The sequence below is a fragment of the Crotalus tigris genome, unplaced genomic scaffold (assembly GCF_016545835.1).
Source record: "Crotalus tigris isolate CLP2741 ecotype Arizona unplaced genomic scaffold, ASM1654583v1 scf7180000024339.11422700, whole genome shotgun sequence".
Lineage (NCBI taxonomy): Eukaryota > Metazoa > Chordata > Lepidosauria > Squamata > Viperidae > Crotalus > Crotalus tigris.
The window spans coordinates 5,708,035-5,734,334 of NW_024100509.1; the positions used below are offsets into that span (position 1 = coordinate 5,708,035).

Genomic DNA, 26,300 nt, shown 5'->3' on the forward strand with positions numbered 1-26,300 from the left:
AAATAACAGAAGAGGAATCTATCACCATCAAAGAGGATTTTACACAATCCTATGTACAGTCTACTGAGTATCAGAACTATGATAATTTGAACAATCAACTAACTACAACACTGGATAAAATGGATTACGCTATTCAGATGATAGTGATGAAGGAGAACAGGAATACGACCAGATTGAATTGATGATAAACATGTCTAACAAAACATTGAGATTTGTTGATATAGAGGCTCTCTTATGGAAGCCTGGCTGGCACAAAAAGAAAGCCAGAGTTAGATTTAAAAATGGGATTTAAATCTTTACTTGATGGGTAAAAAAGGTTTTTTTTTAGAGATATGGACTGAATTAATACTAACTGAGATGAAAAGTAAAGGTTTTTGGACTGATTTAATGTTTAGGATTTAGATTTATAATTGAGATGAAATTATTGGTTAGATTATAGTTTGGAATTGTGAAATGAAAAAGGTTTTAAATGAGGAGCTATTAAGACAAGAAATAAAATATATGTGTGAAATAGTGTAAGAAGGTATTTTGGGGGGGATAATATATTTATTCTAGATATGATAACCATTTTGTAATGGAATGAAAACAAGGAAATGGATTGTGACAATGGAAGATACGTTATTAGTAAATGAAGACATGAGAATAAGAATTAGAATATATTTTGGAAATGTAGAAGGTAACTGTTGGAATAAGTTGTTTATTTTAGATATTATAATTATTATGTTATGAAATGAGGGAAATTAGGGATACCCAAAGTGTAAACAATACGTTTAATTAAGGCTAAATTGGAATATGGTAATTGGAATTTAGTAAAGCTTAAAAACAGGACTTGGACTTGTATAGGTAAAATGTTATTGATAAATTTTATGGATTGATTGAATTTTATTCAGAAATGTATTAATTTGAATATGTTATATTAATGGAGGGAAATAGAGAGGGAATCTTTAAGGAGTTAACCTGACTTGTATATGTATGATTTTAACTTTGGATAATTGATTACCCCATCTCCACGTTGTTTCCTAAGCACTCTGTTGTAAAAAATGAAAAAATTAATAAAACTTGTTATAAAAAAAAGTAAGGTGGTCAGGTCCCAAACAGTTCCCTATTTTACTTACCTTTCTTCTGTCCTTCCGTTTTTGGGACCTGCCATTCTGTTGCGGGAGTGGGAAGCCCAGTGTTTTTGGTTTTTTTTAGTAAAGATTTTATTGGGTTTTTTTCATCAACATATGTTAATTTTTCCAATCAACAAGTTGTCTGGAGTTTGCTATGCTAATACAAGTTCAATTCCTAATCCTACATTCTTTCCTCTAGCCAAGAACAAAATAGGTTCCAAATTTGATAGTAGTCTGTATCTTCTTTATCTTTCAACCTCATAGTTAATCTGTCCATCTCTGCACATTCCAATATTTTCCTGATTATTTCTTCTTCTGATGGCAATCCTTTATTCTTTCAGTATTGTGCAAAAATTATTCTCGCTGCTGTAGTAATGTGTAAGATTAAATATAATTTCTGCTTATTAGTCTTTTCAGGCATAATACCTAGTAAAAAAAGTTCAGGTTTAAAATCTACTTGTTCACCCAATATTTTTTCTAACCACATATGTATCTTTCTCCAATAGGCCTTTGCCTTACCACATGTCCACCAAATGTGATAATACGTGCCTATGTTATGTTTACATTTCCAACATCTATCTGACATATTTTTAAACATTTTTGCTAATCTTGTTGGTGGCAGGTGCCATCTATAAAACATTTTATACAGATTTTCTTTGTATGAGGTTGACATTGTTAATTTGTAATTTCTCTCCCATAACATTTACCATTTTTCTAATTCTATATTATAGCCAATTTTTTTTGCCCATCTTGTCATTGTTTCTTTCACTTGTTCACTTTCCATATCCAAAATTAACAAAAAGTTATACATTTTCTTGATTAATTTCTCATCTGAGGTTAACAAAATCTTATCAAGCACAGTTTGAGCTTTATAAAATCCATACATTTTTACATCTTTTTCATATCTACTTTGTATCTGTAAATGTGCCCACCAGGACAAGTTAATTCCCTGATTTTCCAGTTCTTGTTTAGATTTTAATTTCCCATCAATATCTAGAATATCTTTATATGTCCATATTTTTCAAAGTCTACCAAGTTCGGATGTATAAATGCCTCCATCGTTGATAACCACCCTGGAATTTTTAAATATATATCACTTTTGCTGTCTGGTTGCTATACATTGTTTTTATCATATTTATAAAATTCTTTCCAAAATCCATTATTTGTAATTGTTGAACCATAAATTGCCAGGAAACATCAAACGCTTTTTGGGCATCTAAAAACATTAATGCTAATTGTTTTCCTGGATGTAATTCATAATATTCTAATACATCCATTATCACCCTTAAATTGTTTTGAATTTGTCTCTTCGGTAAAAAGCCTTTTTGATCTACGTGTATAAATTCAACTAAGTATTTTTTCAATCTCTCTGCCATTATTGAAGTAAAAATTTTGTAATCCACATTGAGTAATGAAATCGGTCTATAGTTCTTAATATACGTCAAGTCTGAATCTTCTTTTGGTATCAAAGTAATATTTGCTTCTATCCATGTATTTGGAAGTTTGGCCTCTAACAATAGTCCATTACAAACATCTTTCAGTGGTTCACTTAATGTATCTTATAGATTTTTATAAAGTTCTGCCGGTAGCCCATCTGAGCCTGGTGTTTTCCCATTCTTTTGTCATTTTATAGCCTCTAATATCTCCATCATTGTTATTCTTTCTTCTAACATAGTTTTGAATGTCCCTGGAATTTTTGGTAATTTACTTTCTTCTAGATATTGAACAATTCTCTCTCTTGCAGCCTCTTCTTTGCCATACAATTCCTTATAATATTTCTTAATTATCTTTTTTATTTCTTCCTTTTTAAATTGTAAACAACCTTTCCCATCTACTAAATTATGTATTATTTTCTTCTCTTTCTGTTTTTTGAGCTTATAAGCTAGCCATTTTCCTGGCTTATTGGCATTTTCGAAGAAATTTTGTTTTGCTCTCTTTATTTGTTCCGCCAATTCTTCTGAGTCCAACAAATTCAGCTTATGTTTTATTATTTCCATTTCTCTTTTCAAAGTCTTTTTCTGTGGATTTTCTTGTAATTCTATCTCTAACTTTCTAAATTTTTCTTTTAATAATAAACATTGTTGTCTTCTGTGTTTATTTTTCTTTTCCATGTACGTTATAGCTATACCTCTAAAATACACTTTAGCTGTATCCCATACATTTTGTAGTGATTTATCTTCTTCTTTATTTTTTTTAAAGAAAAATTTCATTTCTCTTTTCGCCAACTCTATGAATTCTTTGTCTTTTAGTATAGATTGATTTAAAATCCATCTTGGGTTTTTTTGTATTCCTTTCCATGTCGCTTTTAGAGGGTTATGATCTGCCCATGTGCCTATTTCTGTCTCAATTACCTGTATATCGATCTTTAATTCAGAAGTCATCCAAATGATGTCAATTCTTGACCAAGATTTATGGCTATTTGAGTAAAGGGTATATTGTCAATTTTGAGGATTGGTTTCTCTCCAGACATCTTGTATTCCAATTTCTTCTGCCATATCAAAGAATGTCTTGGGTAGTCTTCTTCTTACGGGTTTTTCTGTTTTGCTATTTTTTGTAATCCATTGTTCCATCTACTATCGCATTAAAGTCTCCTATTAAACAAATATTTTGGTATTCCATTTCTATTAATTTCCTGTGTAATCTTTGATAAAATTGTTCTTGACTATCATTTGGAGCATAAATTGCCACTAACAATATTTGTTTTTGGTGTAAATATATTTCAACCATTACAATTCTTCCTTCTTCATCTGAATATATTAATTTAGAGTCTATTGTCTCTTTAACGTATATCGCCACCCTTCATTTCTTTTGTTGCGCTGATGTATAATGAAGCTTCCCCACTTTTGGGTATTCCAACAATTTATGTTTTTTTATGTGTGTCTCTTATAAACAGATTATATCTATATTTAATTTCTGAAGTTTCCTAAAAATTTTATTTCTTTTTATTGGGGAGTTTAGCCCATTTACGTTTACCGAAAAAAATCATTTTTTTCTCTGTTTCCTCTTTCATTACTTGTATTTTGGTCTAGTCGATCTTGTAGTCCTTTGTTCTCTGGCAGTTCCTTCTCCTTCACCTGTTTGTTCACCTTTCTCCTTCTGTTGCTCTGCTTCTGCCATTGCTCTTTGGACCGTCTCTCCCATCTGCTTATCCTCTTGTTGTTGATGCAATCCTTCATCCAAAATTACTCTATTTCTTACTTCAAAATCCTCTGCTTTCCAAATTGAGTCCAGTCGATATCTCGTATTATTCCAGTTTACTAAAATGTCTTCTGGCCATCTGAAATTTATGCCTTTGGCAATCAATTTTGTAGTTAGAAAATAGTAGTGTCTCCGGGTATCCCTTACTCTCTTGGGTATCTGTTTTAGGACCACAATTTCTTTATTTTTATATTGTAAGGGTTCTTCTCTCACTTTTCTCAGTACTTCATCTCTTGTTGATTTCTTCATGAACCTCACATGCACTTCTCTTGGTAATTTGTTTTTTCTTGCATAGCTTGAATTCATATGGAATATTTGATCCGTCTCATTCTGAATGTCTGCTTGGTCTGCATTTAAAAGTTCTGCCAACAGCTCAATAATCACCATTTCTATATTTTCTTCACTATCTTCAGGAATAATGTTCCGCTTTTCTCATTTCTACCATTGCCATAGCTTGTTCTAGCTCTTGATTTGTTTGTTCCAGTCTTTCATTCTTTTGCAATAATATTTCCACCTTTTTGTCAATGTCTTCAGTTTTATTTTCCATTTCCTGAATTTTCTGTTCATTTTTTATGATCTTTTGATTTTGAGCTTCAAATTGTGCCTTTATATTCGTAATTTCTTTGCTTACTTTCTCTAGTTTACTTTGTGTTTCTTCATGGTTTCTCTGCAAAATTTCTTGAATTAATTTTAAAGAGGCCTGTGTTTCATCTTGGGCCGTGCTTGCTTTGTCACGCTGTAGCAATGTGCCAATAGAACTCTGAGTTGTTGGACTGTCCAACAGAGGGCGCCAAAGAGGTTTTCTTTGCAAGTCTGGAATATTAGATGTACTCATTTTGTGGCTCACAGTCTTAAACTTATATCCAAAGCGTAATCAGGAATCAGCTTTTGTGAGGCAAACCTATCTCCTCCAGTCTTTTCTTGGATCTAAAATGTTCTCTTTTTCTTTTCTTTTCCCCGAATAATGTCTATTTAGTTTTTAGCCAATGTCAACAAGTATAGCTATAAACAGTCTTTCACTTTTTATCTCAGACAAAGGGGGAAGCACAGTGTTACTTGCATGTTTATATTTTTTCTGTTTCTTTTCCTAATTACCATGGGGAGGGGTATGGTAGCTCTCCGAAGATGATTACGATGAGCCGGATGTCAGCGAAGCCAGGAAGTCACGTGCCAAAAGCAACGACTGATCGCCCTGAGACACTAGCTGATTGGACACAATTCAAATCCCTGTGCAGCTTTGGTGGGAGGGGTTTTACAGTTTATGCGTTGTTAACAAACTTTTACCTCAGATCTAGCCTTGATCCCCCACTGTTACTGGTCCCCAAATAAAAGAATCCTGTTTGAAGCAGTGATTGCTCAAGAGTTTGAATTCTTGGGAGGACAGCTGAAGTGGGTCGTTACAGAAGGCGAGGTTTGCATGATGTTCAACCCAGAGACACAACTGCGCTACCGGGGAAGCCACAACTATTGCACATATGGAGGAGCTCCCTTCATAGCAATGGTCCGGAGACCTCCAATGATCAAAGGGTGAAGACGGCCTCTCCAGGGAGATGGAAGAGGCTGGGCCATCCAATATAGGGGACCAAGCCAGGTGGTCCCTTGGAGTTGGTAAATCCAAAGGTTGGGAGGAGAAAGACTCCAATGTTATCCTGAACTGAGGGGGGAGGAGAAAGAAGAAGGGGTCCAGCCCTACCCCCCCAGGACCGAAGGTGAAGGAGAAATCAAAATAGGAAATTATGGAGGCAGTAATGGAATACGAAAGGAGAGTCTTAGATGAATTCAAATTACAACTGGAGGAGAGCCGGAAATCTGAGGCAGAATCGGGGGGAGAAGAGTCAGAGGTTGAGGAATTGGCGACCAGAGAGGGAGGGGCCACAGCAGCCCAGACAACAGCTCAGTACTTGGGGTGTCAAATTCAGGCAGCTAGAGAGCGACTGCTTCAGCCAGCAGAAGCAAAAATGCTCCCAATTCGGGCGAAATTTGACAGGGACCCAAAGCGACTGGGTTTCTTCCTTGCATGGGTGTTCACATATATGTAGATTTACGGAGGAATGCTACCTACTGATGTGGAGAAAATCCAGGCGGTCATGTTAGCCTTGGAAGGGGTAGCCGCTGACTGGATGGTCACCTTCTATAACTGTAACACACCTGAATTGCGGAATTTTAATCAGTTTATGACTCCACTCCGCAGATGCTTTGAGGACTGACTAGCTGATAAAAAAGCCCTGGAGCGTATAAAAACAGTAAAGCAGGGCAGACAACCAGTAGCAGAGTATACAGAAGAGTTAGAGAGTTAACTAGCTGCCTTCATTGGCCAGAGGACATCTTGGTAAGCTGCTTCCAGGATGGACTTAATGAGGACCTCTACAAAGCTTGTGTAGCCCGTGGGGCCCCAGGACGGTTATATGAATGGTGCCTGCTGGTGAAAGAGATAGAAATTGATCAACGTAAGCACTTACACTGCCTGGTGAAGTTAAATTTCACCCCACACTCAAAAAACCGAAGGGAACCCACATGAGCATTGTCTATCTTACCCCACGGCACTGCCTGTTTTAAATGTGAGAAAGAAGGGCATTGGGCCACACAATGTCGGGCAAAGATACGTACAAGGAGGGGAGATTGTCAATCGGCTGGTAGACCCTCGTGAACCCCACCACACCCTAAAGAGACCGCCATGAGGGCTGCTGAAGCCATCAACGTCTCTTGCCATCGCAACCGAGAAGGTTGAGCTATGGCCCCGCATTTTGAGGATCCTGGAGCTATGGAAGATGAAGAAGAGGATGACCCATTGGTGAGTGGGCCAATCGATCCAATAATGGTGCCCGTAAATCTGTCTATCCCCAATACCGGAAGGACCATGAAACTAGCTGCCTTATTAGACTCAGGCTGCACTCAGTGCATGATTGGCCCAGAACTAGTTAGGAAAATGGGAGTGCACCTTAGGAGACTAAAGACTCTGATCACATTTCACCAATTGGATGATTCTGTCGCAGGGGGATGCCTTCCAGCTTTGCCACTAGTCCCTTACACTTGATCTTGGAAACCACACAGAAACTCTAGCTTTTATTGTGGTCCCTGGAATGGAATGGCCACTAGTCTTGGGGTTAACATGGTTAAAAAATTGGAACCCCATGATGGATTGGAGGGAAGGGAGATTCCAGAAAAAAGAGACTCTAAACCCCTGTAACAATCTTGATAAAGGGGGTGAAACGAAACCGGAAGTTACTGCAGTCCTTAGTGATCCAGAGAGGCAAAGCCTTCCAATGGAGTACGGAGATTTGGCTGAGGCATTTAATGAGCAGAGGGCAGACAAACTTCCCCCTCATCTACCCACAGACTGCGCAAATGAAATCATCCCAGGGGCAAAGTGACCAAAGCCAAAAATGTACTCTATGACCCCTAGGGAACTGGACGAATTAAAAAAAATTATAGATAAGAATTTAGAGCAAGGGTTCGTTGAACCTACCAAACCTCGAGTGGCAGCCCCTGTATTATTCTGAGGAAAAAAAGATGGTTTTTTTCGTCTCTGCGTAGACTATACAAGCCTCAGTCTGTGTGGAAAATGTATATCCATTACCATGGATGAAGGACATGCTAGCACACCTGTCAAAGGGCAGAGTTTTCTCAAAGCTGATTTAAGGGAAGCATACTACCACATAAGAATTAGAGAAGGAGACGAGTGGAAGACCACATTTAATTGCCCCCCCGTGATGCTTCCAATTTAGAATCCTCTTATTCAGATTACAAGGCACACCTGCAGTTTTTATGCAGCTAACTAAGGAGATCTTACGTAAACACCTCTATAAAAGAGTCCTAGTTTATCTAGATGATATCCTCATATATACAGAATCCCAAGACAAACACACTAAGCTATTCAGGGCTATATTCGAGAAACTGTGCTCCACTAAACTGTATGCTAAATTATCAAAATGTGAATTTCACAAAAGTCACATTGACTATTTGGAGTATCACATATCGGACCAGGGAATAGAGATAGACCCAGAAAAGGTAAGAGCTGTATTAGACTGGGCTTCTCCTAAAACTCAAAAACAAATTCAAAGTTGTCTGGGGTTTGCGAACTTCTACAGGCAGTTTATTCCCTCATTCGCACAAATTGCTCTTCCTATTACAAATTTATTAAAAACTAAAGGGGAGAATAAACCAAAGCCTAGCAAACCTATCAGTTGGATGGGGGAGTGCCAAGCAGCATTTGAAAAACTAAAAACCCTTTTATCTATGGAACCAGTGTCGAAGCATCCAGACCCAGAGCAACCTTTTATAATACAAGCAGATGCTAGTGACATAGCCGTGAGTGCTGTATTACTACAGACGAACAAAGGGGGAGAGTTACAACCATGCACTTACACCTCCAAAAAACTTTCAGAGATAGAGCAAAGGTGGGCATCCTGGGAGAAGGAAGCCTATGCAGTACGGTGGGCGTTGCTAACTTGGAGACATTTTCTTGATGGGAATAAAATACTGTTCCAAGTACGGACAGATCATAAGAACCTAGAAGCAATGAAAACTCTTAGGAAACTTTCACCCAAGCTGGAAAGGTGGTCTCAATATTTTCGCCGTTTTAATTTTACTATCCACTACCTCCCTGGAGGGAAGGATTTTTTAGCTGACACTCTTTCTAGGTTACCTCAAAATAACAGCTAGAAAGGTGAGATCACTAAACCCTTCTTATATCCTCACGAATTAGCGGCTCCTGTTACCACCAGGGCCAAATCAAAATGGAAAGTTCCGGTGAATGAAATGTTTGCATAAATTCAAGTCAGCACTAGAAACTGATGAGTGGCACTGCAACCATAAAAATGTATGTAATATGAAGGATGGACTAGCATGGGTGGGGGAGAAAATCTATTTCCTGGCTGAAATGAGAATTAAGGTGATGCAGGCTGGACACAATTCAAAAATCGCCAGCCACTTTGGGTTTGTGAAAACATCACACTTGATTAAGAGACAATTTATTGCTAGCACTCAAAAAAGATATTGAGAGTTACGTAACCAGCTGCCCCAGATGTGCAGCAGTGAAACGGCACCAAGGGAAGAACCCAGGACTACTTCAACTGGTAGCAACCCCTTCAGCACCATGGAAAGAGATTTCCATGGACTTCATTGTGGAGCTACCCAAAAGTGCTGGTAACACGGTTATTTGAATATAATGATACAGTTCTATCTGATACATATTTTTCAATCAAATGATGGAGAACTAAGCTCTGATCTATGGTGCTTCTCCCCCCTCTAAACCTGGCTTGCTCTTCAGCAATCAAGTTCTCAAGATTTAGCTATTCCTTTAATTTATCTTTGAGATGTTTGGCATAGAGTTTGCTGATTATATTTAGTAGACTTATTTGGTCTATAATTGGCAGGGTCGTCTCTCTTTCCCTTTCTATAAATTGGGACCACAATTGCCAAGCTCCAATTCTCTGGGACATGGCCAATGGAGTCAATATAGATGAATAGCGCCACCAAGACTGGTATCCATCACTCCATATTGTTCTTTAGTAGTTCAGCAGAAATGAAATCAGCTTCTGGAGGCTTCCTAGTCCTGAGTTGGCCAATGAGGGATTTAATTTCAGACTCTGAAACTGAAGGCCACTCAAATAAATCCATCATTGTATACCTTATTATCTTGTTGGAGGGGTCTTCATTCATTCTCTGAAAGTGAACTTCCTAGGTTGTAGGAGGTATATGGGAGTCTAATGTGGTATAGATTCTTTCTGAGTGGCAAGCTATTAGACACCAGAATAAAGAATAGTTCTTTTGTTTTGCTGCCTCAGTAAGCTGTTCCAAGGAAGACCTTGTGTCTTGTCTCTTCTTGAGTTCAATCAATTGCTTAAATTGTTTTTTGATTGTGAGTACATGTTTAACAGTTGTTTTATTGCCATTTCCAGTCTCACTTTTGTACACTTTATATGCCAAGCTAAGAGCTTTCTTGGCTTCTACACAATCCTTATCAAACCATGGTTTGAAGGCGATGCAGGGCCTCTTAGCTGAGAAGTTTCGGTCATGTGCTAGTAGTGGTTGTAGCTTATGAACTATGTTTTTATATAGCTCTAGTAAATCTTGAGTAGGGTTGACTGATATAAAGGCTGAGCGGATTTTTTGAAAGTTGTCCTCTGATAGGGCTCTCCTCACCTTCTGGTCAAGTTGTTGGGTCCATTTGAGTAAAATATGATGTCTAAGAATTTAATATGTCATTGACCTCTTGTAATTAAATTAAGTTTTGCTCAGTGCAGCAAAGTTGCCAAAAGTTATCAAGGCGAAGATACATTAGATCAGTGGTTCTCAACCTTTTTATACGGCGACCCCGGTCATAAGCAGGCGGCGTGCATGTGCGGCGCCACCCCCTGCACGGCACGTATGCGTGGCGCCCCCCTGCGCGGCACGCATGCGTGGCGCCGCCCCGCTGCGCGGCGCCCCCATGCACCGCCCCCTTGCGTAGTGCGCATGTGTGGCACCGTCCCCTGCGCAGTGCGCATGCGTGGCACTGCCCCCGTGTGGCGCGCATGCGCGGCGTCACTCCCATGCACCGCCCCCTGCGCCAGCTGACGAAAAAAATGGCGGATCGCGTTGTTTGGCGACCCCCGTGAAATGGTAGTTCGACCCCAAATGGGGTCGCAACCCACAGGTTGAGAACCGCTGCATTAGATAGATGCCTTCCTTTGCCAGCAAGATATTTTATATCTGTTGCTATCAAAACCTTTGTAAGGACATAAGCAGAAATAAAATATAGTAATCTTCATGGTAACAAAATTGGACATTAATTTAAATGATACATCTTTTAATGGCTTCTCATGCAAATGGTTGAAAAAGGAAGAATTCTTGTGGCACCACAATAATAAAGCATGCATGCACACCACACATATTATACCTTTGCAAGGGCTTCTTCAGATACAGCCAGTTTCTCTTGCCACACCTGCTGTTCCTCTACCAACCGCTTCTGCAAGTCCTTGAGCATTCTTTCCTATGATTTTGAAGAAGAAATGAAGATGAAGAAACAAGACATTTACTAAGATAGGTTCATTCTATCATTGTTTGGGGACACATGTTAAGTAGGCTTGCTTACCAACTTTAGCAGAAATATTTTAGCCAGTTTGGGAACGTAGATACAATAAAAAATATATTTACTCCACTAATACAGAACATATAGTAGTAGATCATGTGTGTCCAGAAGAAAACAAGTTATTGGTAGATTTTTTACCCCGCCTTTTTTATATATAATTCAAGGCAGCAAATATTCTCCTGCCTCCTAATTTCCTTGGAACAACAACTTTATGAGGTAGATTGGGCTGAAAGACTGGCCCAAAGTCAGGGAGGCCTAAAACTCAAAAGTCTTCTGATTTCTAGCCCACCATCTTGTATAATGCACCAAACTGGTTCTCTGTGTGAATAGAACAGAACAGAACAGAATAGAATAGAACAGTGGACTACCGGTTTGCTGATGCAGCCGTCATGGATGCTGGAAGGCGAACTCCATCTTCCACATCTGATTTTGCACCACTGGGGGACCCTGAAAAGGGTCGAAAGTCGCTCTGTAAGGGCGACAAGCAAGGAGGGGACTCCCGCTTGATTGCAGGAGGGTGGTGGACCTTCTGCTTGATCTGGGGCAGTCCTCCAAACCAGCAAACAAAAGACCGGCCATAGAAATATGGCCCGTCACTAGGCTTCAGACAGCTGAAGTCAAACTTACCACCAGGCACCTATAAAGTAGCGCGGATGAGACTGGGTGAGATCTGAACCTCTCTTCAATCCTATTTTTTCCACCTGTATAAGCTGCCCAAAGTATTTTCTCCCCTGTGGAGAGAGGGAAGGGAAATTCCATTCCATCCTCTAAAAACAGTGGTGATTGACTATCCAGGGGAGTTTAAAACGCTGAAAGAATAACCTGATTCTAACTGGATTTCTATCTTTCTAAAATTTGAGGACTAAAAGAATTCTTATTCTTATTGAAGATTTGGGTTTTTACTTACAAAAAAGAAGTAAAATTGGAAAAAGAATTATAAAAATTTTGGACTTAAAAAAAACTTAAACAGTATGGGCGACATCTTGTGGCTAAACCTGATATTACAACTTGTTATTGTCTAAAAGAGACTTGGCTTGAAGTCCAGACTATAGATAAGACTTTTGCAACCTTGGCAGATATCAGCTGTGAGAAGCCCAGCTGAGTTCTATACTCAGTGGCAGAATTATTTTCATTTTCTGATTGTAAAGTTTTCAATTTAATACATCACTAAGAGAACATGGATGAGGATCAGGAACAGATTCTCCTTATGTTGAAAGCAATTTATGAAACTATTCTTACAACTACTGATGAAATAAGAAGCTACAGAAAAGAACAAGATGTTAGCCTAGATCCGTGGTAGTGAACCTATGGCACATGTGCCACAGGTGGCATGCAGAGCCCTCTCTGTGGGCATGCATGCCATCGCCCCACTCCTAGGGCTTCAGCTGGGTTTTATAAAACCTTTTCGCTTTAGGCCTCTGCTGCCATGTGCAAAAAAAAAAAAGGTTTAACCAATCAATCAATTTCAACTTCTCGCGGGAAAAAAAAAGATCTCGCAAAGTTGGAATGGATTGATTGAACTTTTTAGTCCCACCCAGTCTGCCATTACCACTGCAGCCACACCCATCCAATGGGCCACGTCCACCCAATTGGCCACACCCACCCAATGGGCCACACCCACCAGGCACCCGACGATACATAAGTGGGTTTTGGGTTGCAGTTTGGGCACTTGGTCTCTAAAAGGTTCACCATCACTGGCCTAGATATAAGAACCCAAACATGGATTACAACTAAAGAATCAACTACACAGAATATAATAGAAGAAGTGGAACAATCAAATACTATGTTAGAAGATTCAACTGATCAACAAACACAGTTAATGGAAAACCCAGAAAAAGGACTGACAACATTGAAAATGGAAAAGACTTTCTATATAAACCAGAAGAAACCTGAGGATCAAGAAGAAGAACAGATTGAAGGGAAGATAAACTTTTCAGGACAACTACGTCGAGATGGAAAAATAGAGGGACAATTTGTTAGTTCTTCCAAAAAAATGGCAACTGGATGGCCTTTTTTATCTCAAACAATATATATATATAATAACAGAGGGAGATCTATTTGATGATTTAAAAGCATGGATATGGAAGGTGAGTTGGCAAAGAAAGCAAGCTAGAATAAGGCTGAAGAAAATTGGGGGTTTTGACTTATTAGTGAGGATTAAAATAGAATATACTCAAATAGACAAGATGTGTACTTTGAATACTAGATTTTGTCATGAACTGAGACAAAGAAAACTTTGGTCATTTAAAACTTGGAAGTATAAATATTAAAAGTTAAATTTGAATATTGATTTGTTTACAAATGTTGAATGTAAAAGTAATTAAGATATATATAAGTTAAAAATCTATTGATAAATGTAATAAACATGTTTTTACTTAGCTTATATAATAAGAACTGTACTAGCTTAAATATGAGATAGTAGACATTAAGAGAAAAAGAGACAAAGTATTTGATGTTGAAAAAAGATAAATTTTGGTTACTAAATTTAAGACATTTGGAAATTAATAGAAAATAAAAATGTTATACTGTATTATTAATTAGATGATGTAAGATGGTGAGAAATAGTATATTCAAATAGATAAGATGTATATCCTGAATATTAGACTTTGTGATGAATTGTGATAAAGGGAACTTTGGCTACTTAAAACTTGGAAATTATAAATATTAAATGTTAAATTTAAACATTAATGGGAAACTAAAAATTGGGAAAAAGTAATTAGGACATTGATTGTCTATAAAGACTGAATGTTAAAATAATTTGGATATGTGTAAGCTAAAAATTATTGATAAATGTAAGAATATTATTTTTATTTAATTGAGAATTAATTGTATTAGTTTAAACACAAGACAGTAAATACTAAGGGGAAAAGAGAGGAAATATTTAATGTGGTAGTTTGAGATTGGTACTAAAAGATACTTGTATGTTATTGAATTATCGATTAACTCAGCTGCCACATTGCTTTTTAAATACTTAAATGTAAAATTAGAAAATCAATAAAACATTAAAAAAATAGAACAGAACAGAATCTGGAAGAGACTTTGAAGGTCTTCTAGTCCAGCCCCTTGCTTGAGCAGGAGAACCTATACCAGGGGTCTGCAACCTTAAACACTCAAAGAACCACTTGGACCTGTTTCCCAGAGAAAAGAAAACACTGGGAGCTGCAAAACATGTGTGCGCACGTGCGCACGAGGGGAGGGAGCTTGATTTAAGAGTTTAATTAAAAAGAAATAGAGGCTGCTGTGCATGAGTTCTCTCTCCTGTTTCTCTCTCTCTCTTTCCTCTCCCTCTCTCTCTCTTTCTCTTTCCTCTCCCTCTCTCTTTCTCTCTCTTTCTCTCTCTTTCTCTTTCTCTCTTTCCCCCCTCTCTCTCTTTCCTCTCCCCCTCTTTCTTTCTCTTTCTCTCTCCCTCTCTCCTCTCCGTCTCTTTCTCTTTTTCTCTCTTCCTCTTTTTCTCTCCCTCTCTCTTTTTCTCTCTCCCTCTTTTTCTCTCTCCCTCTTTCTCTCCCTTTCTTTCCTCTCCCCCCTCTTTCTCTCTTTCTCTTTCTTTCTCTTTCCTCTCCCCCTCTCTTTCTCTCTCTTTCTCTCTCCCTCTCCCTTTCTGTCTTTCCTCTCTCTCTCTTTCTCTCCCTCTCTTTCTCCTCCCCTCTCCCTCTCTCCAATCTTCTGCTTACCTGGCAAGCTGGCTTCAAGCTATTCTCCAACAAGCTGACACGCATTGTTATTGGGCTGGCTCTCTCCTGCCCTTCCTGCTTCCTGCAAAGACACAGCCAAGGCAGGAGCCCTGCCCAATAAGCTTGTCAGCTCTTCAGAAAATAGGGAGAGAGAGAGAGAGAGAGAGAGAGAGAGAGAGAGAGAGAGAGAGAAGGGAAGCACAAGTGCCTCTCTCCGTCTCTGTCTCTCTCTCTCTCTGCAAATGGCAGAGGAGGCTGGGAACTGCAGGAGAAGGCTCAAAGAGCCACATGTGGCTCCGTAGCTGCAAGTTGCTGACCTGTGACCTATACCATCTCAGACAAATGATTTTCCAGTCTCTTCTTAAAAACCTCCAGTGATGGAGCGCTCACAATTTCTGAAGGCAAGCTCTTCCACTGGTTAATTGTCCTAACTGTCAGGAAGTTTCTCTTTAATTCCAGGTTGTTTCTCTCTTTGGTCAAATGTTAGGGAACTTCATCAGTGCTAATGGGAAATTAGAAACAATTTATTTGTTCAGATAGACAAATGCAGTTTTGCTTACCGTCTCTGTGAGAATATTCCTATACTGATCACATTTTGCTTGTAGTGTGCGCAGTGCCTCATTTGTTTCTCTTAATGAAATTGTCAGGTCCTTAAAAAAGTGTGATAATACATCATTAAAAAAGTAACACAAACAAATTTAGAAAAACAATCATTTTAAGAATTATGTATAACAATTTTTTTCCTTCTGGTTGCAAAAATGATATATAAGTAGAGATGAAAGGAATGGAGTTGGGAAAGTTGCTGTTCATATTGATTTATAGCTATTCCCTCATATGAATTATGAATATCAAGGAAAATACTGTTACTTCATCCTCCCATTTAATATTTAAAGTGACTTTTGTTAATAAGTCAGCGGACTTTGCCTTCTAAAAGCAGTTTTCTTTTAAGTTTCATTGTTATATATAGAAAGATTCCTGGTGTTCTCAGTGATAATATTTGTTGTTCAAATATTATTTCTATTTCACTTGTATCTTCAGCATTGATGAACTAAAAATGGGTAGAAATATTGGAGATACTGATAGAAGAGAATAGTTGTAGCTCAGGTTGAACTGTGGATCTTGGTGTTCTCTGAGCTTGGTTGTTTTCTTGCAGATGTTTCATTACCAAATTGGCAACATCATCAGTGCTTACTGTAGTAGTGAGTGATGTAATTTCTGCTTAATCAAAAAGAAACAGAAAGCCCAAAACACTGCCTTACCAGCAATTAATACCGAGATGAGCAGAGATCAACACCAAGATTAACATTAGCCCAACAATCAAGAAGCAAATAATAATCAAGGAACTGCAAAACAGCTAACAATAAACAAGAGCCCAATCAAGAAATCACCAAGACCACCCCCACCAACTTTTATATGCTGAAAGTGTATGTTATGATCCAGGTTGTTTAGGCAGATGCGGGCTTCAATAAAGTCCTTTATTGCTCTGCTATCCCATGACAAATGGCTCTACAATGGCCGGTAAAGTTCTACCCCAAACTTTCCCGAAGGCAGTTACCCATAGTCAGTGCAACACAGTCCCACAAACTAAATCCAATATTCACCAGAGCTGATTTACAAGGGAGGGGGGAAATTTGTGGTCCAAAAACAAGGTACCTCCTCACAGGTATGGCCCTTGCTATTTCTCTCCGAAAGCTCTTAAGCTTGGCTGGACACTTGGCAGTCATACGCCCTGGGCCCTTGCATACAAAAAAAATCATTTGTGGGCTTCCGGTTTTGCACAGTTATTGCAACAGCCGAGGGATTGTGGGGCTCTGCACCCTACGGCTGATTTCTTTCTGGGGACCCTCAATGGGCCAACAGCCACCCGGAGAGGTGGCAAAGAAGGAGGGAAGCCACGCCGAGCCTAAGGAGATGGTGGTCAATCCGGACACCTGGGGAAAGCTCTCCAGAAACCAACAGAAGAAAGGCTAGCATCATTCATGAGTCTAGCCCAAGCTACAGGCAGCCAAAGCCAAAATTAAGCGATTGTAAACAGCGTGATTGAACTGGGTAAGAATATTGATTCTTTCTCTTCTATCTGATTTCCTGGAAAAAAAAAAAAGAAAAATCCCCAGAAGTAAAAATCTTCCAAAAGTGAGAGGGGGGGTCTTTGCTCCACCCTCTTCTAAACAGAAGTGGCAAATTAAATTTATGGTGAATAAAAATACATGGAAATAAAATTAATATAAGATTTAACCTTGGAAAAAGTGAAATCGATGGAATTTATTAAGAGTTTCCTGGCAAAAGATTATTGACAGAGATAAATGGCTTATTTGTTTTGAAAAGTAAAAGATGGACTGGTGCTGACATTTAGTGGTGGATGAAAATACTGCACTAAATATACAGCCCAGGAAAAAAACTTGTTATTGTGACCTTCAAAGCTTTAACCAAACAAAGAACTGCTGTAATAAAAGAAAAGAAAACATTGTGGACTATTTCTATAAAAATTAGAAAAAAAAATTGACCTTCCTGGACTATAAATATTTTTTAAACTGTAACTTTAAAGCAATTGGCAGAGAAAGGATATTTGCTCATTATGGAACATCAGAGTCTGCAGAAAGAATATATCAAGAAAAAATAAATACTTTCCAGGAGGAAATGTATGTTATGTTACAACAAATACAAATGACATTAATTTCAAACCATGAGGAAATTAAAAATGAATTTGAAAATTTAAATGAATGCATTCTCAATTTAACGTCATAACAAATAAAGGATCAGAAAACAAAGAGAGAGAGATCATGTAAAGCAAAAAACTGAATATAACTTTAAGATGGAATTTAATAATAGAAAGATTCAGATGGACAAAAACTTCCAGCAAATACTGGACATGGAAAAGATAACCTACACATCAAGAATTTGAAAGAAAAAAGATGATGGGAAAAACTAAGAGAGAAAGAATGAAAAAATCTCTGAGGAATATCTTCACAAAAATACTTTAATTGGAACTTCCTGTGGTGATCGCTGCACTGATGGAGGCTTTTTTCTTAGCCTCCTGTCTTGGAAATGTGTAAAAGCCGGCAAAACAGCGTCGATCAGCTGTTTTGCGGCTTGAAACCTTCCTCCCGGGCAAAGGGAGGGAGGTGAGTATTTCCAGATAGAAATTGAGCTCCTCTAGTCTCCCGAAGTTTTTTTTGGGGGGGGAGACGAAGGGTGACAGCTCTTTCGAAGTCTGGATTGTCTCCGCATTCCAGGAAGCCTTTGTTCTCCGGAACGCAGCCAGACATAACCTCCACATCTGCTGCTTAAAGAGAATTGTGAGTAATATTTAAATCAGACAGAGTTGTTCAGGAGGACTTGAATTGTGATTTTGAATTTCTACTTTAACTCAAGAAAGAATTAATATCTTTTCCAGTTAATTATTCTAACAAAGGGAGTGAAAGGAAAAAATGGCGGAGGAATCCTGTTGTGGAGGAATTTTGCTTCTTTGTCTGAGAACTTTTACTTTTGCTTGGTAACAAAGTCTCTAAAATAACTGACTCTGCCCTTTTTTATGGGGGAATTGTTTTTATTATTCCTCTATTTTGTCTTGTTATAAGAATTGGCTTTTTTCTTTTCTTTATTCTTCAATTCTTTTTTCTCTTTTTTTCTTTTAAATGGCTTCAAAACGTCATGCAATTTCTTCTTTGCCTAAAGTTTCAATTTCCTCTCCAGTAACACAGACTACACAGCAAACTAAGCCAAAGTCTCCACCACCCTCCCCACCTCCAGCATTTACACTTAAAGATATACAGAATGTGGTTCAGAATTCTTTGGAGAAAGCTATACAAAAGATTAGATCTGAGACAGAAGAGCTTTTGGAGGCAAAAAATCATGAGATGAGGGAAGATATTCTGTTGGCTGTTAAGGGGCTTGCAGCCCATGTAGAAAGGCTGGATGACAGAGTGGATGAAGTGGTTGGAAATGTTGAAAGATTGGAAGGAAGAATTGAAAGAGTTGAAAATAATGTGGATGCAGCACAGAATGAAATTGTAATGTCACAATATAGAGACATGGAGTTTGCTTTGAGAATAAGAGGGTTGAAAGAGAATGTGAAAGAGAATTTGAAAGAAGAGATTGCTGCAGATTGGCATCTATTTTAGGATGTGGAATTGAAGAAATGTTGAGAGATATTGAAAAAATCTTTAGAGTAAATTAGTGGATTATGAAGCAGAGAAATTTACTAAGAGATGTGGTTATCTATTTTTCTAGAAGATCACTTCGTAATGAAATTATACAAGCCTTTTATAACCAAAGATTTCAAATTGCAGCTCAAGACGTCATAATTTTAAAAGAAAGGATTTTGCTTTTTTTGGCTGAGGAGCTCAAGAAGTGGCAAATTCAATTTAGATGGGATGTAACTGTTGGCATAGTGGTGAATTATGTTGGAACACGTTATAGATTATATACAATTTTAAAAGCAAGAGATTTTTATGTTTCTGTGCTGAAAGCAGGCGCACCACCATCTCCAAGATCTAGAAGAAATGAAAGTAAGTTTGAAGGACAGTTGGCTGCAGGATCTAGGTCACCAACAGGAGAAGAGTTGGCTGAATCTATGCAACAGTGTTTGGAGATAAGAGAAGACCCAAGAGAACAGAGAATGACTCGTGCAGCTCATAAACGTAGAAAAAAAGAACAACAAAAGGTAGATTCTGGAGTTACAACACAGGTGGCTTCCTCTGAGCCAGTGGGAGGAACAAGACCGAAGAGGTCCTCAACTGCAGATTTAGATGCAGTGTTCCAAAGGCTTCAAGCCATGAGACATGGCAAAGTTTCTGACATGGAATGTTAATGGCTTGAATTCACCACAGAAAAGAAAGAAAGTATTTTACTATTTGAAACAACACAAGAATGATGTTATATGTATGCAAGAGACTCATATTGCTTTAAAAGATGAAAAATATTTGATTAACTCTTGGCTGGGAGTACATTTCATAGCCTCTGCTCTGCAGAAAAAAGCAGGTGTAGTTATTTATGTGAGGAAAGACTTATCACCAAAGTTAATTGGTTCTGACCCACTAGGAAGATATGTTATTATTGACTTATTAAATAGCAAGAGAAGTCTTGTCATTGGACTATATGCTCCTAACCAGCAACAAAACATTTTTATAAGATGTTACATCAGAAAATAGTTCAATTGGATGACAAATAAGTAATTATGATGGGAGATTGGAATGGTGTTTTAGATTCAAGTAAAGACAAGAAGGGTTCTTTTAAATCTCCTAATCATGCAAAATTACCTAAATCTTTTTTTGACTTGAAGGATGATTTGGAACTTCAAGATATTTGGCGTGAACGGAATATGGAAGAAAAAGACTTTACCTTCTTTTCGGACAGGCATCAGTCTATTCCAGAATTTTTTTTTAAATTACTAATAATCTTTTTTCTAGGGTGAAGAATGCTAAGATATTTCCAAGAATATTGTCAGATCATAGTCCTGTATGGATGGAGTTATCTACTGAAGACGGGAATAGAAGGACTTGGAGATTGAATGAAAATTTATTTAGATTTGAGGGGAATGTATAGAGATGCAGAGATTATTTAAAGGATTTTTTTTCTTTTGAATATGCATAAGGGTACTTCGATGCCAATGGTATGGGACGCCAGTAAAGCATATATGAGAGGGGTCTTGATTCATATGAATAATGCGTATAGATGCAAAGAGATGCAGAAACGTAGAGAGTTGGAATTAAAGATTAAAACTAAGGAAAAGGCTCTTACCTTAAATCCATTGGATAATAATTGAGGGCAATAGAAGAAGGGGACGACAGAGAATGAGATGGCTGGATGGAGTCACTGAAGCAGTAGGTGTGAATTTAAATGGACTCCAGAAGATGGTAGAGGACAGGAAGACCTGGAGGAACATTGTCCATGGGGTCGCGATGGGTCGGACACGACTTCGCAATTAACAACAACAAACTTAATCTTCCTTTTAAAAACCTTTTGAATGTTCCACAAAATCATAATCCAAACAGCTTTAATATTTTTACAAGTCCACCAAACATGAAAATAAGTTGCATCCAAGCAACCACATCTCCAACATTTAGGTTGCAGGTTCGGGTACATATAAGACAACTTTTTAGGATCCAGATGCCATCTATAAAACATTTTATAAAAATTTTCCCTCAAGTTTTGAGCCTGCGTAAATTTAACATTTCTAATCCAAATTACCTCCCATAAATCCAAGGAAATTGGTTCCTGAATATTCTGAGCCCATTTAATCATACAATCTTTTACTAACTCTGTTTCCGAATCCAATTTTATTAACTCATTGTAAATTCTTTTAATATGAGCACATTTCTGATCTTTAATCTGAATTACCAAATTTTCATCTACTAAAGTAATTCCCACTTTCTTATCTAAGGTCCACCTCTCCACTATTTGCAAATATTGAAACCATGATTGTAAAATATTTTCTTGCCTTAGCACATCTGAAGACTTTAGTTGCCAATCAGTACCCGACCAAATAAGTAACTCTTTATATGAAATATTATCAAAATTCACCCCCTTAGGAATCCCCTGAATTGCTTGTCCAGGAATCCCCCAAATAGGTATTTTATAATTTAACTTATAATAATACTTCTTCCAAACTCAAAGTAAAGCATTTCTTAAAATGTGTGACTTAAAAACCCAATCTACTTTCTTATCAAAAATTAAATATGCATGCCAGCCATATAATAAATCCCAACCTTCAAGAGCAAGAATATTTTTATTTGTTAAATTAAGCCAGTCACTTACTAAAGTTAAATTGGCCGCATCATAATATAATTTCAAATTAGGTGCTTTAAGTCCACCTCTTTCTCGAGCATCTTGTAAAATCTTAAACTTTACCCTTGATTTCTTCCCACCCCAAATAAATTTATTGCTACCCTTCTGCCACTCATCCAAATTAGCATCCTTTTTTAAAATAGGTATCATCTGAAACAAAAAAAGAAACTTTGGTAGAACATTCATCTTTACTACTTAGATTCTCCCCAGTAACGATAGTTGTAATTTTTGCCAATCATTTAAATCTTTTTGTACTTTTACCCATAAGCGTTCATAATTATTCTTATACAATTTTCCATTAGATGTTGTAATATATATTCCCAAATACTTAACCTTATTAACTACTTCATAACCTGTTGCCTCAACTATAATATCTTTTCCCTTCGTAGACATATTTTTCAATAATATTTTAGTTTTATTCTTGTTCACCTTAAAACCAGAGACCTGTCCATACTGTGCTAAAATTTCAACCAAATCTCTGACCAAATCTGTTGGATAGGATAACGTCACAACCAAATCAACAGCAAAAGCTCTCAGCCTATAATCAGTCTTACTTATTTTTATTCCTTTTAATCTAGATGAATCTCGAATTTTAATAAGTAAAATCTCCATTGTTAATACAAATAGTAAGGGGGATAAGGGACAACCCTGTCTCGTACCTTTTTCTATTTTAAATACATCTGTTAATCCCCCATTAATTATAATTTGTGCCAATTGTTGCTGATATATGGCCTTGAGAGCACACAAAAATTTATCTCCAAAGTTCATTTCCTCTACGACTTTCAATAAAAATTATGTTAGTCCATCCATACCTGGAGTCTTGCCAACCTTCAGTTGTTTAATTGCAGAAATAATCTCCTCAGACGTAATTAAACCATTAATCCCCTCACATTGGTCACTCGTAAGTCTAGGAAAATGTGCTTCCTGTAAATATTTTTCTATGTCTGAAATTTGTATAGTTTCACTAGCATATAGCTTTGAATAAAAATCTAAAAAAGACTTTTTAATCAGTTTTTGTTGATACACTTCTTTACCTTTATAAATTATTTTATCTATAGTCCTCGATTTCTGTTTCTTACGCAATTGATAAGCCAACCATCTACCAGGTTTATTTGCATTACAAAATGTATTGAGTTTCATATACCTCAAATTAGTTGCCATCTGATCTGCTATTAACATATTAAATTGCTCCTTAAGCAGAGTTATAGAAACCTTTATATTATTATCCATTGGGTTAGATATTAAAATCTTTTCCTTACATTTAATCTCATCTTCCAACTCTTTACATTTCTGAATCTGTTTACATCTATGAGCTTTATTCATAGAAATCAAAATCCCTCTCATATATGCTTTACTAGAATCCCATACCATTGGCATCGAGGTACCCTTATTCATGTTCCAAGCAAAAAATTCCTTTAAATAACCTCTACATCTCTGTATATTCTCTTCATATCTAAATAAATTCTCATTCAACCTCCAAGACCTTCTAGTCCCGTCTTCCAACGAAATTTCCAACCACACAGGACTATGATTTGAAATTATTCTAGGAAATATCTTGGTATTCTTCACCCTAGAAGAAAAATCATTAGTAACTAAAAAGAAGTCAATTCTAGAATAAGATTGGTGCCTATCTGAAAAAAAAGTAAAATCTTTTTCCTCAATGTTCCATTCTCTCCAAATGTCTCTAAGTTCCAAATCATCCTTTAAATCAAAAAAAGCTTTAGGAAGTCTTGCATGATTAGAGATTTTAGAAGAACCCTTCTTATCTTTACTTGGATCTAGAACACCATTCCAATCTCCCATCATAATAACTGACTTGTAGTCCAAAGAAATTAATTTCTGGGGAATCATCTTGTAAAAATTTTTTGTTGTTGATTGGAAGCATATAATCCAACAAGAAGAGTTCTCTTATCATTTATTAATAAATCAATAATGACATATCTTCCTTGTGGATCAAAATCAATTAATTTCGGTAAAAGCTCCTTTCTCACATAAATAACTACACCTCCTTTTTTCTGCAAAGCAGGAGCTATGAAATGTACCCCCAGCCGGGGGTTAAACAAATATTTTTGATCTTTAGAAGTAATATGAGTCTCTTGTAAACAAATAATATCATTTCTGTGTTGTTTCAAATAATGAAAGACTTTCTTTCTTTTCTGTGGTGAATTGAGACCATTAACATTCCAGGTTAGAAGCTTTGCCATTCTTGGCAGGTTGAAGCCTTTGGAACAAAACCTCTAGATTTGCAGTCGATGATCTCTTTGGCCTTGCTCCTCCCACTGGCTCCGAAGTAGACTGTGATGAAACTCCATCATCTACCTTTTGTTGTTGTTGCTGTTGTTGTTGTTGTTCTCTTTCTCTGCGTTTATGAGCAGCACGTGTAATTCTCTGTTCTCTTGGGTCTTCCGTTATTTGCAAACTCTATTGCATAGATTCCACCAACAATTCTTCTCCCAAAAATGGTATTGAATCTACATTCAGCTGTGCTTCTGCCTTGCTCTCTTCCTTTTTTGATCTTGGAGATGGTGGTAGACCTCCTTTTAAAACAGTAACATAAAAATCTCTTGCTTTTGGAATTGTATTAAGACAATATTGTGTGCCAACATAGGTCACCACTATCCCCACAGGTATATCCCATCTAAATTGAATTTGTCATTTCTTAAGTTCTTCAGCCAAAAAAGCAAAGTTTTTTCCTTTTCTGAGAATTTTGGAAGGTATTTCCTTTAAAACTATCACATCCTGAGCTGCAGTCTGAAATCTTTGCTTGTAGAAAGCCTGTATAATTTCATTACGAAGTGATTTTCTAGCAAAGTAAACCACCACATCTCTTGGTAATTTTCTCTGTTTTGCAACCCACGAATTAACTCTGAAAATCTTTTCTATATTTCTCAACATTCCTTCAGGATCACATTCTAAAATAGTAGCCAGTTCTGCTGCAATTTCTTCTTTCAAATTCTCCTGAACATTTTCCTTCAAGCCTCTTATTCTCAAAGCATACTCCATTTCTCTATATTGTGACATTATAATTTCATTCTGTGCAACATCCACATTATCTTCTATTTTTTCAACTCTGTCTTGTAATATTTCAACATTACCAACCACCTCATCCACACGGTCGTCAATCTTTTCTTATATATATATATGTAGGAAGTTTTTCAGACAGATGTCTAATTGATTACACCTTGACATTTTTTAACTGCTATACTGCAGTTTTACTTTTTTTTTACAATCTCTTTTGCCTTGCAGCCCCCAACTAGGGGCGTTAAGCAGGCTCAAGTTGCAACTGCGAAACATTACAAATCCAAATTTCTTTTTCTGACAAAGAATTAAAGAATTAAATTGGGAGACTAAGATGGCCATAAAGGGTGTGGCTAACTGAAGAGAGCAGAATGAGCTCGAAATGGCCATCTTAGTCTCCCAATTTAATTCTTTAATTCTTTGTCAGAAAAAGAAATTTGGATATATATATGTATATACACACACATACATATACATATATATGTAATCAATTTGCCTCTTTCCTGAGGGAATGGGATGGAAGTTCCCTTTTCCTTCTTCTCAGGGGGAGTGCTTTGGGCAGATTTTCAGGAAAAATCATAAAGAGAGGCTTAGGTCTCACCCAGTTTCATCCACGTTGCTGGAAGTTTGCTTGGTAGTGCTTGATGTGTTTCGTTGACAGCAGCTTCTGACTGGCTACGCGAATGTAGCCAGTCTTCCCCCCGCCAGTTTGGAGGGCTTCCTTGGATCAAACGAGAGGGCTGCCACACACCCCCCCCGTGATCAAACAAGGGTCCCCTCCTCACTTGTCACCTCTACGGGGTGGCTTTCGATTCTTTCCAGGGTCCCCCAGTGGAGGAAAATCAAATGCGGAATACGGAGCTTGTCTTCCTGCATCTGCCTCGCCACAGCACCATAACCAGAAGCCGATAATATGTTTCTGAGACAGACATTTGGTGCTTTGCTTGCTTAATACATGAGAATGTACCAGATAATGCACTGCCCCCCAATCACAGGAACCACACTTTCCTTGCTATTCGCCTGCGCCCTCAGCAATCAAAGAAGCTGCGCCTGCCTGCCATTGGCCTGTGCACCCATCCCACAATACAGCCCCTGCAATTGCCCACCGCACACTGCTGTTCACCTGCAACACCATGGCTTCTCCCTGCCACCCACCCAATTGGCTGGCAGCTAACTGTCCCATGCAGCCAAAAGCCCATGACAAAGGCTCTCAGTGAATGGGCTGGGCCAAAGGGCATGAGGCGGATGGTGCGGGCCCATTGGCCAGGGAGAATGAGCAGGGGCAGGCCAGTGAGGAAGAATGCTGGAGGCAAATGGGTGGAGGCAGGAGGCTCGAGAAGGAGGCATGGCCAAGGGTGGGAGCCTAAAGGTCCCATTTCACCATCAAAGCGGCCTCGTTCCTCTGAATGTCTTGGCTGACCACTTGGAAGTTGTAGATGTAAT

The 26,300-nt window shown here is 37.8% G+C and overlaps 1 protein-coding gene across 4 annotated transcripts in view; it reads right to left on the bottom strand.

Moving 5' to 3' along the window:
* The window catches only part of RRBP1 (ribosome binding protein 1), a 101,607-nt gene that overhangs the window by 5,831 nt on the left and 69,476 nt on the right, over positions 1–26,300 (bottom strand). For all 4 annotated transcript variants that reach the window (XM_039325878.1, XM_039325874.1, XM_039325876.1 and 1 more), the window contains exons 12-13: positions 15,614–15,703; positions 11,191–11,283 (exon numbers count right to left, since the gene is read on the bottom strand). In XM_039325878.1, coding sequence (XP_039181812.1) covers positions 11,191–11,283; positions 15,614–15,703 — 183 coding nt within the window. The remainder of the gene's footprint in view (positions 1–11,190; positions 11,284–15,613; positions 15,704–26,300) is intronic.